Consider the following 14,991-nt stretch of genomic DNA (forward strand, 5'->3'; position numbering starts at 1 on the left):
GTTAAAAAGGCTAAGAATAGGTTAAGACACACACTGTAATAGATTAGCAGAGAGAGAGAGAGAGGCAGGCACTGGTCCATAGTGTTAGGAGGAGAACTCTAACTTCAGCAAGTTTATAAGTTTCCTGAATCAGAATTATTGTGTTTTTCGTCAAGAGTCCTTTGACATTTCCTCCCCACTATATATGTGATTATTGAATGGCTTATTCTACTTTGTCAGTGTCTTTTGTCAGTCTTTTGCCTGTGACGTGTACCACAGCAGGTCAAATTGCTCAATTAAGGCCATACAATGTTTGGAAGCGCTTTGCGAGCAGTGGAGGTGAGACACGTGTCAGGTATTCAAAGTACTAAAAGAAAATTACATAGTTTCAAAAACCTTTTGTGGTGGAAACCATGCAGAGACAAATTGCAGAGCTTGAAGCCATGGCAAGCTTATGAGCGGAGAAAGCTGGATTGTTCATGATCAGAAATGTAAGAAATAGGTCATTAATTTATGGAGGAAAAAAAGAAGAAATATGGAGAAAACAAGTTTCTGACCGACAGGAACGATGTTACTGTGTAGAGCTAATGCTGTATACTGTAGATGCAGTAAAACGCTACAGTGTTATACAGTGGCTAGAACCATACATTAGCTACATTAGCTGAAGTTAGCTTGGCAACGAACTGGAGTTAAAAGACCTCTGAAAGTCTTATGTCAAAAAAAATTGACTTATGTGCTGTGCTGACGGTATTGTGCATGTCGTTGGCTCGTTGCCATTCACTTGGGTGGCTGTTGCATGTGCACGTATGCCCATGTACAGTATGTTATACTGTACTGTACCATTGCAATTAATGAACGGGATGAACGCAGCACTCTTTACATCATCTGGAATGCATCCTTCTAGCAATAAAGGTCTTAATATCTTTAGTTTGACACTTGAGGTAACGTGATCACCATCACATACTGCAGCTCATGGCTCTAGCTGACTCTCATCAAACAGTTTTTAAATCTCAGATGTGCATGTTTCTTTAAAAGTGGTTTTGTACCCTGAATGCGCACACACCCACTAATGTTTCTGAACAAGACACCTGTCTATACTGTACATCCTCCGTGTTGCCACAGAGAGTGAAAAACCGAGAAGGTAGAACACAGTAAAAATCCTCTGATTCTGCCACACTGTTGAATCTGAAAGCAGAGCCGTCTGGCTACACATGGTTGGGCGAAACCAAAAACGAATGAAAGAGAGGGGTGCATTGATGGGACACACCTAACTTTTAGTTTATCGAATACTTACAATGTACACATTCGAGAGTTCTTTTTAACTCATTCACTGCCTCTGACGTAATTAACCAATACTGCCACTGACGTAAAAAACGTAACTTTTATTTTTATTTTTATTATTTATTTATTTTTAAATTTGACCCAAAGACCAAGGAGATATGATTTTTCGAAGATCTAGACTCCCATCCACTTCCTTGTTAACTTAAAACTTAAAAATTCTGTATCTCGGCTCCTGAGTACTTTTTTTTTTTTCAATGAAAAATCTCTGGCAGTGGGCAAACGCAAAAAAAAAAAATCTGGCAGTGAATGAGTTAATGCCTTTGACATCAGCAAGGCCATGCGATCGCAACGGGTTCCTAACGCCAAATCAAATGGGTTCAGATCTGAGCCAAGTCTACTGAGGAGGCGCGTCTGAAGCCTGTCCTGGACAGGGGTCTCCAGATGTAAAACAGATGATGATGATGTTTTCTATAAAACAATACACAAATATATATTTTTCAAATGGGTGGGTGCTCCCCCAGCCTCATGGCGCCCTAGGCAATTAATTGTCTACTGTGCCTAATGGAAGGGCCGGCTCTGGGTGTAACGTAGATGTGAGGGCCGCCTGAACTTAAGATGTGAGGACCGCGTAGCCCGAACCTCTAGTACTTTATCTCTAGCAGTAGCATCTTGTTCAAATCTAATTGTGTTCCCTACCCGTGCACACACGGACCTTTCCCTGTGCCCTGTGTTCAGTTCATGGGCCAGTTCCATGACAAGCTGCACCAGGTCCTGAAGAACCTGCTTCAGCGCTCCAACGAGACGCGCCACCTGCTCCTCTCCTGGCTCGGCGGCTGTCTGCAGGCCAACTCTGGACGCACCAAGATCTGGGCCAATCAGATGCCGGAGATGTACGTGCTGATGTACGCCTCGGACGCCTTCTTCCTGAACCTGGGCGCCGCCCTGCTGAAGCTGTGCCAGCCCTTCTGCCGGCCACGCTCGCCCAAGCTCCTGACCTTCAACCCCTCCTACTGCGCCCTCAAGGAGCTCAGCGAGGAAGAGAGACGCAACCGCAACGTGCACGCTAGAGGTCAGTGTGGAGTATGTGACGGAAACGTTTGCATGCAAGGTGACCTTTCTGCAAAATTCGGCTTTTAGAATCAGAAAAGATCACCTACTTGATTCCTGCAGATCTGATTCTTTTTGGGGGATTGAGGGGGGGGGGGGGGGGGGGGGCTACTCAAAGCGAAAGATTGATGCGTTTAGTTTCAGAATGAGTGATTAAGGAGGAAATAAATGTGAAGGAGGTCCAGCTGGAGCCGGTCATGATGGCAGAGACTGGACGGGGGAAGTTGGGGTTAAAGGGACAAGAGCGTACGTTTGCATTCTCTGCCACAAAGAAATAAACTATGCAAAGAAGAGCAGCCATGTTTTGCTGGCTCACTGCAAACCCTGACATCTACTGTATGATGTCATAATGAGTCAGTGTGTAGTCAGCAGTCTTCTGGCCAGAGAGGACATGCTAAACGTCTTTTCCCTGCTCACGCATCCTTCCTGCCTTTTAACCAATTAACCCATTCAGTCCGGGAACGCATACTGTGTCATTTTAGATTTTTAGCTATAACCATTATTTTATACCTTGGGCTATTCAAATATAGCAGATCTACACGAGTGCCGCGCTACGAGTTTGTAGATCTGCTATTTTCGATAAATCGTGAGCTTTGAATATATATATTTTTAAAGTCAACATTTTTGGGCGGTGAAACCGCCCCTATAAGTGAGGTTTGGAAAATGTACAAATATCCTGCGCTGTGAAACCGCCCCTATAAGTGAGGTTTGGAAATTTGTACAATTATCCTGCACCGTGATTGGCCAATCACAATCTATTCAGGACTGTGATTGGCCAGTGTCACATGACACATGTGCATAGCCCTATATAAGAAACCATAACTTGAAAAAAACAATACATTTGTTTTTTTCAAGTTATGGTTTCGTCCATCATAAAGAGTGTTTCAATAAATGTATTTATCTTTTGTACATGATTGGTTGACTCCATTCAGTATTGTGATTAGCTAGCAAGACACCGCCCACTTCACACAGGGTGTGATTTTTTACTCAAATCTTTGCTTCTGTGGATTCTACAAATGTCTTATAAATCCTAACAGTTTTTTGTTTGTTTTTTTACTTAAGTTTACTGTAACAGTGGTTCTCAAACTTGTTCATGTCAAGAACCACCCAAAATGAAATGTGTTTGTCTGCGGACCCCCCCCCCCCCCATCTCCCTTCTTTGAATAGACTACAGGTAAATCATTTAGTATGATGAGCAAGCTCACAATGCGACATAAACTTGTTTTACAGCACTACTATCATCAGTGTTGTGTGAATTAATGTTCTTTTGTTTATTGTTTTACTCATTAGCTAGCTTAATGATAATTAATTCACTTTAATATATTGTATATTGTATATATATGTATTTTCAGACCTTTTAAACCCTCAATACTAAGTCAACCTGACCGTTGGCTCTGTACTTGGTCTGCTCTTTTTTCCCTTGTAGATCTGCTAATTTCGGCTAATGTTCCCCTCAGAATAGGGATTCTTCTAGGGTTCAAGTGGTTAATTTAAAAAAAGAAAAGTTCCAATAATCACACAAAGATTTGGAGACCCCCCCCCCCCTTTGTAGTAACTCTTAGGACCCCCTGCTGAAGACCCCTGCCCTAAATGATGAGCTGTGTCCTTGTTGCTCCAGGTCTGGATAAGGAGACATGTCTGATCCCTCCATCCCCTCATCAACCTGTGGAGTACGCCCAGTCTTACAGCCTGCTGACCGAAAACCTCATCCTCACTCAACTCACCCTGCACCTGGGCTTCCACAGGTACAGACAGACAGACAGACAGACAGACAGACAGACAGACAGACAGACAGACAGACAGACAGACAGACAGACAGACAGAGGCCCATTGCAATTATTTTAGATAATCGCAATTATTTTTGCATAATAGCCTTATAGATAAGCTATTTTCGGTTATTAGTTATTTTAAGATTAGAGTATTTGAAGTGGTCAAACTAGCTATAGAATACACGTTCAGAACCATCTTAAACCCTAATGGTCTTGGATATTTCGTTAAAAGCAAAGGTGTCGATGTAGATCGGCTAGTTCAACTATTTGAAAATGTTTTTAAAAAATGGCAAAGAAGTTTAGGGATAATGGGTAAGGCACTGGCGAAAATAGGGCCCTCAATCTTCAATTTCTTCACCTGGTTGGCTGTATGTAGAACAGCAGGAACAATATTACCAAACCATCAAAACTTACATATTGTGCTAATAGTTTAGAAATCACAGTGCCAGTGTGGGGGATCCTTTCACGCTGTTTCACAAATGGCAGATTAGGACTTTGCCTGACAAAATGTTCAGTCATGAGTTATTCTTTGCTTTAATCCACGATAGACTCCACGAGCAGATGGTGAAGATGAACCAGTCTCTCCACCGGCTCCAGGGCACGTGGCAGGAGGCCCAGCGGTCGGGCAGCCCCATGTCGGAGCAGCTCCTGGAGCAGTTCGAGCGCCTGATGATCGTCTACCTGTCCACCAAGGCTGCGGCCACGCAGCCCGCCATGCTGCAGTGCTACCTCAACCTGCAGGCCTCCTGCGCCGCCCTGCTGGTGCAGATGGGCCTGGGCAACCAGGGCCCCGAACACTTGACTCTCTGTCTGCCACTGCTGCCCCTGCAGAACAGCATGCTCTGCTATGTGCCAGGTAGGTACATGTAGGCCACACCCACCCCAGGTTATAGGCCTTTAATCCATTAAGACCAGGAACGCATCTGTGTAATTTTCTTATTTATTTCTTTGGGCTATTCAAAAATAGCAGATATACAAGCTCATAGCGCGGCACCATAGCTATTAGCTATGGTGCTTTCCACAAACGATGGTTGAGTTAATTGCCATGAACTCTTTCATTCTGTCAATCGCTTATGTATAATGTTGAATATACACTCATGATATAATGAAGTGGTTTTCAAAGTGGCGTCCGGGGACCCCCAGGCGTCTTTGAGGGGGTTCCAGGGGGTCTCCAGCAAAATGAGAAACAGTTGAAGGGGGGTCTGCCATTTTCAATTGTTTTCTTTTTTTATTTTTACTTGAACATTTTTCAAATACTTTTGAAAAATGCTTAACACAAATCTTGTCTTAGGGGACCCCTGCCACCAAAGGTTTTCAAATGGGGGTCCGTGGCCAAATACATCAATTTGGGGGTCCTTGACCTGAAAATGTAATTTGTAGTTTTTCTGTATTTTCAGAGTTCTTTGCTGAGAATATTGGAGATTTCATCATCTTCCTGCGTCGGTTTGCTGACGAGGTTCTGGAGTCTTCTGCTGAAAGCATAGAACAGATCCTCAACTTCATCACCGTCTTCATGGGCAACGTGGACAGGTACCAGACACACATGTCACAGTCAGCTTATGCTAGGATGTAAGGACGTTATCACATAGGAGTTCCAAAGAAACCCACCACTTTGTGTGTCACAGCGCAGGAATTAAAGCACAAAAAGGAAAAGGAAAGGAGCCCGCCATACTAGCACTCTGTTTCCTAAATAATTAACACAATAAGTAAAATTATTATGTTTTCTCAAAGTTTTGCCAAGAGAAAGACCTGCTGGACTGGTCATGGTGAAACTTTGATCCATGAGATCCATCTAATCCACACTGCAGGATGAAGAACCCTCATTTGCGGGCAAAACTGGCAGAAGTTCTGGAGGCGGTGATGCCTCACATGGAACCTGTGGCTCCCGGCGCTACTCAGCCAATCATGTTCCAGCGAGAGAGAGTGTTCTGCTCCTACCGCCACGCTGCCTCCCTGGCCGAGGCCCTCATCACTGTGTTTGTAGACATCGAGTTCACTGGTGAGGCTCACTGTGTGTGTGTGTGTGTGTGTGTGTGTGTGTGTGTGTGTCGTGTCGTGTAGGGAGGCCGATCATAAGATTTTACACATCGGATCTCTTAGTTCCCATTCCCAATGGAGCGCACTCTCCCTCGTCATATTTATGCTCATCAATGAGATTAGCTCTGGTCCATAGTGTTAGTAGGAGCTACAGTGAGATATGCGTCTGGGTACATGGAGACAGACGCTGGCTGCAGACAACAGGTATACAGGAAAAGTTTAATCTATGTGAGGAAATATTGTTTACTCTGTCGCTACCAGTGAATAATATTTTCCAAATTAAATGCGACTGAACTGCAGGTATTTAACAACATGGGTTGCCACTGCAGGTTTCTGGGAATATTTTCCTCCCGGAACACACATCCCGAATTATAGGTCTATATTATACAAGTAAGACGCGCGAACGCGGGAAGCGAACGCAATTTTTTTTTTTTTTTTTTTACATTTAAAAAAAGTAACCAATAAAAAAAATTGGGATTGAAATGTTGTGTAAGCAAAGCTAATCGATATTTAGACAATGGTAACCCCGCTGCGTGGGGGAGAAGGTGTTCGCACGTGTGGAGCCCCCGGGGGAGATAATGGCCAATGAAATTGCTGGAAAAAAGGTCAATTTGATCTCAAGTCCGCTTGTGTGGTAGGTCGACTTAAGGCAGGTACACATTGCAGGACCTTAAAGTGCTCGGGGGGTTATCTGATCGTTAAGCATTACACACTGCAGGAGTTTATTTCTTGAAATCGGCTGTCATAATATCGTTGTGGTCTTCACAACAGGATTGATCCCCGACAAGGGCTGACACACTGTAGGATAGTTCACTAGGATGCTATCTCCAGAGTCAGACCCAATACATACATTTGAGTTTATTCCAATTCATTTTAATCGACGTATCCCGTGATATGCCTCTCTCCCTCTCCCCCCTCTCTCGCTCTTTCTCTCTCTCTTTCTCTCTCTCTCGCACGTCAAGTGCAGAAGCGGTCAGTGACAGCGTTGCCATGTCCGCTTATTATAAGCGACTTTGGGCTTGTTTTTCTGTAGAGTTGCTTGTAAATATTGGTTGTTGCGGGGTGCATTTTTTGGGCTTATTTGTATAGTTGCTTATTTGGCCTTGTTTCCTAATGTTGTTTAAACCAGTGGTTTAAACAACACATAATATGTATTTGTCCGCAGACCCCCCTTCTGTAAATATGTTGTGCCATCATAGACCCCCATACAAGATTTGTGTGGATTTGGAAAATATTCCACAATTTTCTCAAGATTTTTCTTTGAAAATAGCTGCGACGCGTTGTGAGCTTGTAGATCGGCTATTTTCAAATATCCAATGTATTTGTAAATAGGTTTAAAGTGCTCAAGTGGCCTTTTCTTGGGCTTGTTTTCATAGACCTGGTTGCTTATTTCTCTCGCAACATCTGGCAACGCTGTTCTGACACAACGTGCACATGCTGCACACTCTCACACACACACACACACACACACACACACACACACACAGAGCTCGCTCTCGCTCTCACTCTCTGTCTGTCTCTCTCTCTCTGTACAATTCCTCTAAAATAAACAGCCCACCAGGCTCGCTCACTCTCTCATTTTGTTTTATAATGTTAACTTAATACAGGACTGGACGGTAATATTGCGGTAGGGACTGTTTGTTGTGGTCAGATCCAGCGACGCCCCCCTAGCCACGGTGGCTGTAATGTGCTCTCATTGGCTGTAGCGTGCATCTCTTCGCAAGGTGGTCGCAGCCCCGTTCATATTGTATGATATTGTCTGCTGTCCTGTCCCAGACAGAGCTGAATATCTAACATGGTAGTTATCTGAAAACGGTCGGAAAGCCGTCGCAGAGCGGATAATCGCGGCCATATCGTCTCGCGGTGCCTTTCACACACAGCGAGCATTATCTCGCAGATCAAAGGCCGATCTGCGTCAGATCGGGAGGTTTTGTCGGCGAGCGCCAAAAAATGTCGGCGACAGCAATATCGGACCCAATCTCCTGCAGTCTGTACGGGCCCTTACTGCCGTCACGCAAGTGTTAAGACATCCAAAGGATAATATGTTAAAGTGAACACACTAAAGGCACTGACACACTGAAAACTTCACTGACGCGATCCTAACTTTTTTTCCATCTGTAATTTTACTTTTACGTGACACTGTCATATGATGAAGTAATAAATAAAATGGGGCATTAATTTATTAATTTAAAAACCATAAAAACATGTAATACGGAGATTCAAGGTTTCTGCCCGACATCGATGACACAGTTCATGTTTTCTTTTTTTTTTACACTATGCCTACTATCAATTCAGTGATGTGTTGTTATTGCATCATTGTCATGTGGTGCCTCAAAATCCTGTCTTTGACTCATCATTGTCCCAATATTCAATTAACCTAATCAGTGCCCCAAATTCAATTCACTGTACAGTGAATCACTACCTAATGAAATACTGACCGGTTTGAGACACAACCAATGTTTCATTACATCTGGCATGACAGCTATTCATGCAAAACGTAAGGCTTTTTAACAAGATGTCGCAATGTGAGGCGTTGTGAGCTTGTAGATCGACAATTTTTGCCTAATGTTAGTCTATGTTCGTCAAATGTTTGTCTGTTTTTGCCAGATGTTAAAGGGGAATTTTGGACTAAGGTTTTCTTACCTTTTCTATGACGTTATGATATCTTAGGATGAATGGTACAGTAGAGAAATGTCATAACTCCATCCCGGGTCCGCCACAGCTTAAAACGTGTGCCAATAGGCCTTGCGCTAGATCGCGTATTTTAATAGCCTTTTTTTCTGGTTTTTTTGTGAGATCTGACGTTCATAGTGACAGTACACTGTCATCTCACTAGATGAGATCGAAATCTTGAGATTTCAATCTCGTCAATCTCGTCCCCCAAAAAAGAATCTTAAAAAAAAACTATTAAAATACACGATCTAGCGCAAGTCCTTTTGGCGCATGTTTTTAGCTGTGGCGGACCCGGGATGGAGTTATGAAATGTTTCTACTGTACCATTCATCCTAAGATATCATAAGGTCATAGAAAAGGTAAGAAAACCTTTGTCCAAAATTCTGCTGCTAGTCATGTGGTTAACATGTTCGATGTTATTTATGTACATGCACCTGTAAATACTATTCCCTTGACAGACCCCACACACTCCAAACCCCTGTGCTTGTGCACGTGTGTCTAATTAACATAAAGAAATGCCCCAAATGTATCACATGCAATGACAAATTTCCCACCTTTTTTCCTACCTTTTTTTCCCCTGATGATCTGTTTAGCTGATACAGAAATTTAACTTTTGTTTATTAAGGTTTAGGCACACCAACATACATGTTGACAACGCTACCTTTGCAGATTAATTAACAAGCTGGAAATGTCTGGTAGCAAGTAGGACATTTCAAAAGAAACATTTTGACCTGACAACATTGGTAAAGATAATGTTTATTCCTAGCATGGGAGGGGATGGTTCTGTCTGTTCTAAAATAAAGCAATAAGCCACAAGAGTCCATGGTTTACCGTGGATTTTAGAACGGCTACAAGGCGAAGGCAGCACGACGCGGAGCAGAGAGTGCTTCCCACCCTTTAGCCGTTGCCCAATAGCAACTACAGTATGTGTAGGGCTGTCACGATTATGGTGTTTTACTTGACGATTAATTGTCACACAAATAATTGTGATTAACAATTTCATTGTGTTCCTGTTGAACACTGGAACATTATGAATAAAAATCACATTTCTGTTTGGCTTTTTAGGCTTTGAAGCAGATATGACAAATAACCTAAATATACAAAGAAATGACTGACATATTTAATAACTTCATACTTGTAGCAGATCTACAAGCTCGCAACACATTGCGATGCGTTGATTATCTCAAATAATTGGGATTAGACGATTGTGTAATAATTGTGACCGGCCTATACTGAAATTATTTATTGGGAATAACCCCTTGAGATGAACCATCTGGTTTTCAAGGGGGTCCACAAATTGCAAAATACAGAATTCATACATTTAGTCAAAATATTTAACAGACAGTTCAAACAACATCAACCAAACAAAGAAAAGAAAAGAAAAGAAAACATACATACTTACATACATACATCAGTGGGCATGATGATGACCCGGGTTTGATTTTCCTTCTTCACTCAGGTGACCCCCACCAGTTTGAGCAGAAGTTTAACTACAGAAGGCCCATGTATCCTATACTCAAATACATGTGGGGGAAAGACAGCTACAGAGAGAGCATCAAGGTAAACAAAACCTCTTATGTTTATCCTCACAAGATGGCGTTGCATGCTGACAAGAACAAAGCTCTAGTTGGCAAGCAACACCAGAATGCAATGCCATATACATTTTGCTTTGTCTTCCCGCTTGTTGATAAGCAAGGGATAATTAACAGATGGCGCGCCGGTCGTTGTTTAGAAATAATTATATAATATTTCTAAACTGCCGGCACGCCGGCAATTATCCTGCTTGACCCACAAGGAATTGTTCATAAAATACATTTTCGGTTACTGCATGGTCTATTTCTCGCTTCAAATGTTTTCAAAAACATTCTTGAGAGCAATGTTTAGTTGTAAATGACATTGTGTGTTTGTTTACATGGCTGCCATGTTGGATACAGCATAAAATCAAGCAGCGCAGCAGGTGCTCCGAGTCTTTGATTAGACAGCGGTCTGTTATTGAGCTGAGAAATAACACACAGCTGAATTCAGTGATTGACCAATCAGTATCAAGCATTCAACCAAGCCGTGTAATAAGATTATATAAAGGAGAAGGTAAAACATCCGCACACAGACCTATCCACAAGTTTCCTAGGCTGTGCGGGCATCACTTCCTGTCGATATCATTGGATTTCATTGGATATCATTGGATTTCATGGGATATCATTGGATTTCATTGGATCAAATCGACAGGAAGTGATGCCCGCACAGCCTAGGAAACTTGTGGATAAGGTCGAAACGTTGTGCCATTAATAAAATATGTGTTGGGAGCTTTAAACCAGTGTGAGGATGTTTTACCTTCTCCTTGATTGTTGCCTTGATGTCCAGCACATGGCCTAAATACAGGTACAAGATGTGCACACAATCTCCTCTGTAAGATTATGTAAAGAAAAATGTCAAAACAAAACCTCCCATTTGAAAAAAGATTGATGTGAGGGTGTTAAATGGTCTCGTTTTCAGCGTCTGGCTGACTATGCCTCTGTGAACCTGGAGGCCATGAATCCACCTCTCTTCCTGAGGTACCTCAACCTGCTGATGAATGACGCCGTCTTCCTCCTGGATGAGGCCATTCAGGTAAGACTGACCCTCCCTCTGATCCGCTGTTTGTTTTGTTTTGGTTCATGGGTTCAGTTTATTATTCAATAGTCTCACATAGCCAGACAATGGGAGACATCCGCCTACCGATACGTTAAGTGACATTTAGGGGATACAACTGTGTGTAAACAATTCAGAGATGATAAAAAAACGTTTATTGCTTCTGGGGGGGTCCCTTGAACAAAATATTTTGAGATGAGGTGGGGGGGGGGGGGTGTCCACGGACAAATACATTTCATTTTGGGGGTCTTTGACATGAAAAAAGTTTGAGAACCACTGATATTATAGCAACATAAGTTTAAAAAAATGAAAAATGTTAGGATTTAGAAGACATTTGTAGAATCCCCAGAAGCAAAGATTTGAGTAAAAAATGTTCGCTTTAAAAATATCTATATATTCAAAGATTTGCACACATTTTCACGATTTCTTTCAAAAACAAATAGCAGATCTACAAGCTCGTAGCACGGCACTTGGTGCCGCGCTATGAGCTGGTAGATCTGCTATTTTTGAATAGCCGAAAGTATAGAATAATGGTTATAGATAAAAAAAAATCTAAAATGACACATACAGTATGTGCGTTCCCGGATTGAATGGGTTAACTCTCCCCCGTCCTCCTGTAGTACTTGAGTAAGATCAAGCTGCTCCAACTGGAGCGTGATCGAGGGGAGTGGGAGGGCCTGGCCCCCGACGGCCGCAGAGAGAAGGAGTCCAGCCTGCAGATGTTCGGACAGCTGGGACGCTTCCACAACATCATGTCTAACGAGACCATCGGCACGCTCGCCTTCCTTACCTCAGGTCAGGCAGGAAGCATGATGTTAACCTCTTATCCATATTCTATATATTTTTTTCGTAAATTAACGCCCTACTTGATCATACTACAGCGTCACACGTTTCGAGCTTGTCTATCTGCTATTTTAGCTATTTTGGAATTTGAATCCTGAAAAGTAACAGTTTTGGACATAAGGAGGTGTCCACCCGACAGAGACTGGGGCAGTTCACAAAATGTATGTTAAAGTCATATTGGGTGACTTTCTATTTTTTTGGTCTTTTTTTTGCGACACCTATTATAGCTACTGCATGGTCGTTACAGCACCATGCACAGAACTGCCATTCCCAGAAGTCTGTTAACTTTAAATAAATAAATAAATGCAATTCTAATTCCAGAGCACTTCCTCCGAGTGCCTGCATCGTCCTGGCATGAGAGGTCCAGGGCAGACTCAATAGCGTTTTTAGAGAATAGGCCGAACCACACATTTGTGTGGGATTGTTATTGTTAAAGAATATATAATATATAAATATATAATATGCCAGTGATAAAGCAACTTTCTTTTGGATCGACAGTCACACTGTATGACTTTACGTAACTATTCTGACTTCTTAAATTGACTTTAATTGAGGTCTAGTAGCTAGCAACAGTAACTCACAGTTAAAGGACAACTTCACCCACTTTCAACCTATCTTCATATAATTGGTCCTCACTAATGACTCATTATAATATGGTACCATTTTTGTCTGCTCTGTCTGTGACTCAGAGGAGGGCTGTGGTCAGTTCAGAAACCTGCCTACCAGTGACATCATCGATGGGGAATCCAAGCTAATAGAAACTGCAGGCTTTCTATTCTTGGAAAGTTAGCATGCTAGTTAGCATTAGTGAGGCCCAATTATATGAAGATTACCAATGTCTCTCCTTGACCTTGTCTCTGCCTGCCTGTGTCATTGTAGACATTAAAGGCATCTTTGTGCACCCGTTCCTGGCTGAGAGGATCATTTCCATGCTAAACTACTTCCTGCAGCACCTGGTGGGGCCTAAGATGGGCGCCCTGAAAGTCAAGGACTTCAGTGAGTTTGACTTTAAGCCCCAGCAGCTGGTGTCTGACATCTGCACCATCTACCTGAACCTGGGGTATGTACCAGAAGACTTCCACCGTCTAGCAAAATGAACAGCTTAGCAAGATATTTGCACTACTGTCCGTGGTTTTGATCTATACATTCCTTAAAAAAAATTGTTCTTGACAGTTTTCATTACTGCACACTCAGTGCAGGCACATACAAAACGTTTCTCCAAAATGGCATGCAATTTGTTTCATAGATCTTTATATTGAAGTTTCTTCTAAATGTCGCCTGTAATTGTTAGTCTGTCACGCGTGCTTGACACGCTATGTTTGTTTTTCCTATTTAACTCATTGACTGCCAGAGTTAAAACATCGTCTATAGCTGCCCTTGCCAGCGATTCAGAGCGTTTTCACTAACCTTTGAAAAATCATAGAATATTTTTCTTCACAACGATCCCCCCGCCGATCGCTTTAAAAGACGTAGGGGGGTCTCATAGAATTCTGAGAAAATAAAGACACTGCCGGACAGGTATTCAAACCTTGTTAAACCAGCTACAAAACAGTGGTGGATACGTGCCTAATGACTTGGCCTGGAACAATCTGCCTGAGCCCGAGTTTTTTAAGCTTATGAGTAATGACCCTGATTGTCTTTAATGCTTTGAAAAGTTCAAAGCCGTCACTTTGATTTAGAAAGTGAAGAAAGTAGAGTGCAGAGATGGCCATGGAAATAATAACAATAATACACTTGACTTTTAAAGCAATTTTTGAAAATGGGTTACAAATTGCTCCATCTACGCCTTCCCTCTCAGCTTTCCTACTTACTATCGTAGTAAAAGTGCAAAGGGATGATGACTAACCACTCTTCCTCTTTAAAAACGCAGCATGTGTTCTCCATCGTGTCTACTGGACTAGTATGCATTAGTATTTTATTTATGGTAACATTATTGACCACTCATTTTGTATGTCCTTGGCAAAAATATAGTTTGAGGAAAATGTCCATCACAAGCCCATGGTCGCGCTAAGACTTAGCGCAACACTTGGTGCCACGCTATGAGCTCGTATATCTGCTATTTTTGAATAGCCGAAGTCCACGGATGCTTTCCCTGTCTTAAAGGGTTAAATAAAGGCTAAATACATAGTTATTTTTTAAAAGATCACCTTGCTGGTTGCCAAACACAGCATATAAATTGTGCATCGTCTTTGTCTTTGGCAGCGATGAGGAGAATTTCTGTGCCACGGTCCCCAAAGACGGCCGCTCCTACTCCCCCACCCTGTTCTCCCAGACGGCCCGTGTCCTGAAGAAGATCAACAAGCCTGGAGACATGATCGTGTCCTTTGGGCTGATTGCTGACAAAATCAAGGTAGGATTGGAACTTTTATTATCTTGTAATGTTCTTTTTTTTTACCTCATGGCTCTGTAGGAGACCGAGGTGTGTGTGTGTGTGTGTGTGTGTGTGTGTGTGTGTGTGTGTGTGTGTGTGTGTGTGTGTGTGTGTGTGTGTGTGTGTGTGTGTGTGTGTGTGTGTGTGTGTGTGTGTGTGTGTGTGTGTGTGTGTGTGTGTGTGTGTGTGTGTGTGTGTGTAATCTCGTAAACCACTGGACTGATCACTGCTATATTTCTTGTGCAGGCAGCATGCCTAACGTGTTCCCTGCTCATCTGAACCATCTATAACAGTGGTTTTCAA

The 14,991-nt window shown here is 42.5% G+C and overlaps 1 protein-coding gene across 1 annotated transcript in view; it reads left to right on the plus strand.

Annotated features, from left to right (window-relative positions):
- Nucleotides 1–14,991, plus strand: part of ube4a (ubiquitination factor E4A) — a 28,491-nt gene that overhangs the window by 11,173 nt on the left and 2,327 nt on the right. Inside the window, exons 9-18 of the mRNA XM_080428911.1 lie at nt 1,996–2,329; nt 3,986–4,112; nt 4,685–4,992; nt 5,534–5,666; nt 5,945–6,135; nt 10,306–10,406; nt 11,340–11,453; nt 12,095–12,269; nt 13,197–13,377; nt 14,520–14,667. Of these exons, the coding sequence (XP_080285037.1) occupies nt 1,996–2,329; nt 3,986–4,112; nt 4,685–4,992; nt 5,534–5,666; nt 5,945–6,135; nt 10,306–10,406; nt 11,340–11,453; nt 12,095–12,269; nt 13,197–13,377; nt 14,520–14,667 (1,812 nt within the window). The remainder of the gene's footprint in view (nt 1–1,995; nt 2,330–3,985; nt 4,113–4,684; nt 4,993–5,533; nt 5,667–5,944; nt 6,136–10,305; nt 10,407–11,339; nt 11,454–12,094; nt 12,270–13,196; nt 13,378–14,519; nt 14,668–14,991) is intronic.

The sequence above is a fragment of the Gymnoscopelus braueri genome (genome assembly GCF_963280865.1).
Source record: "Gymnoscopelus braueri genome assembly, chromosome: 5".
Taxonomy (NCBI): domain Eukaryota; kingdom Metazoa; phylum Chordata; class Actinopteri; order Myctophiformes; family Myctophidae; genus Gymnoscopelus; species Gymnoscopelus braueri.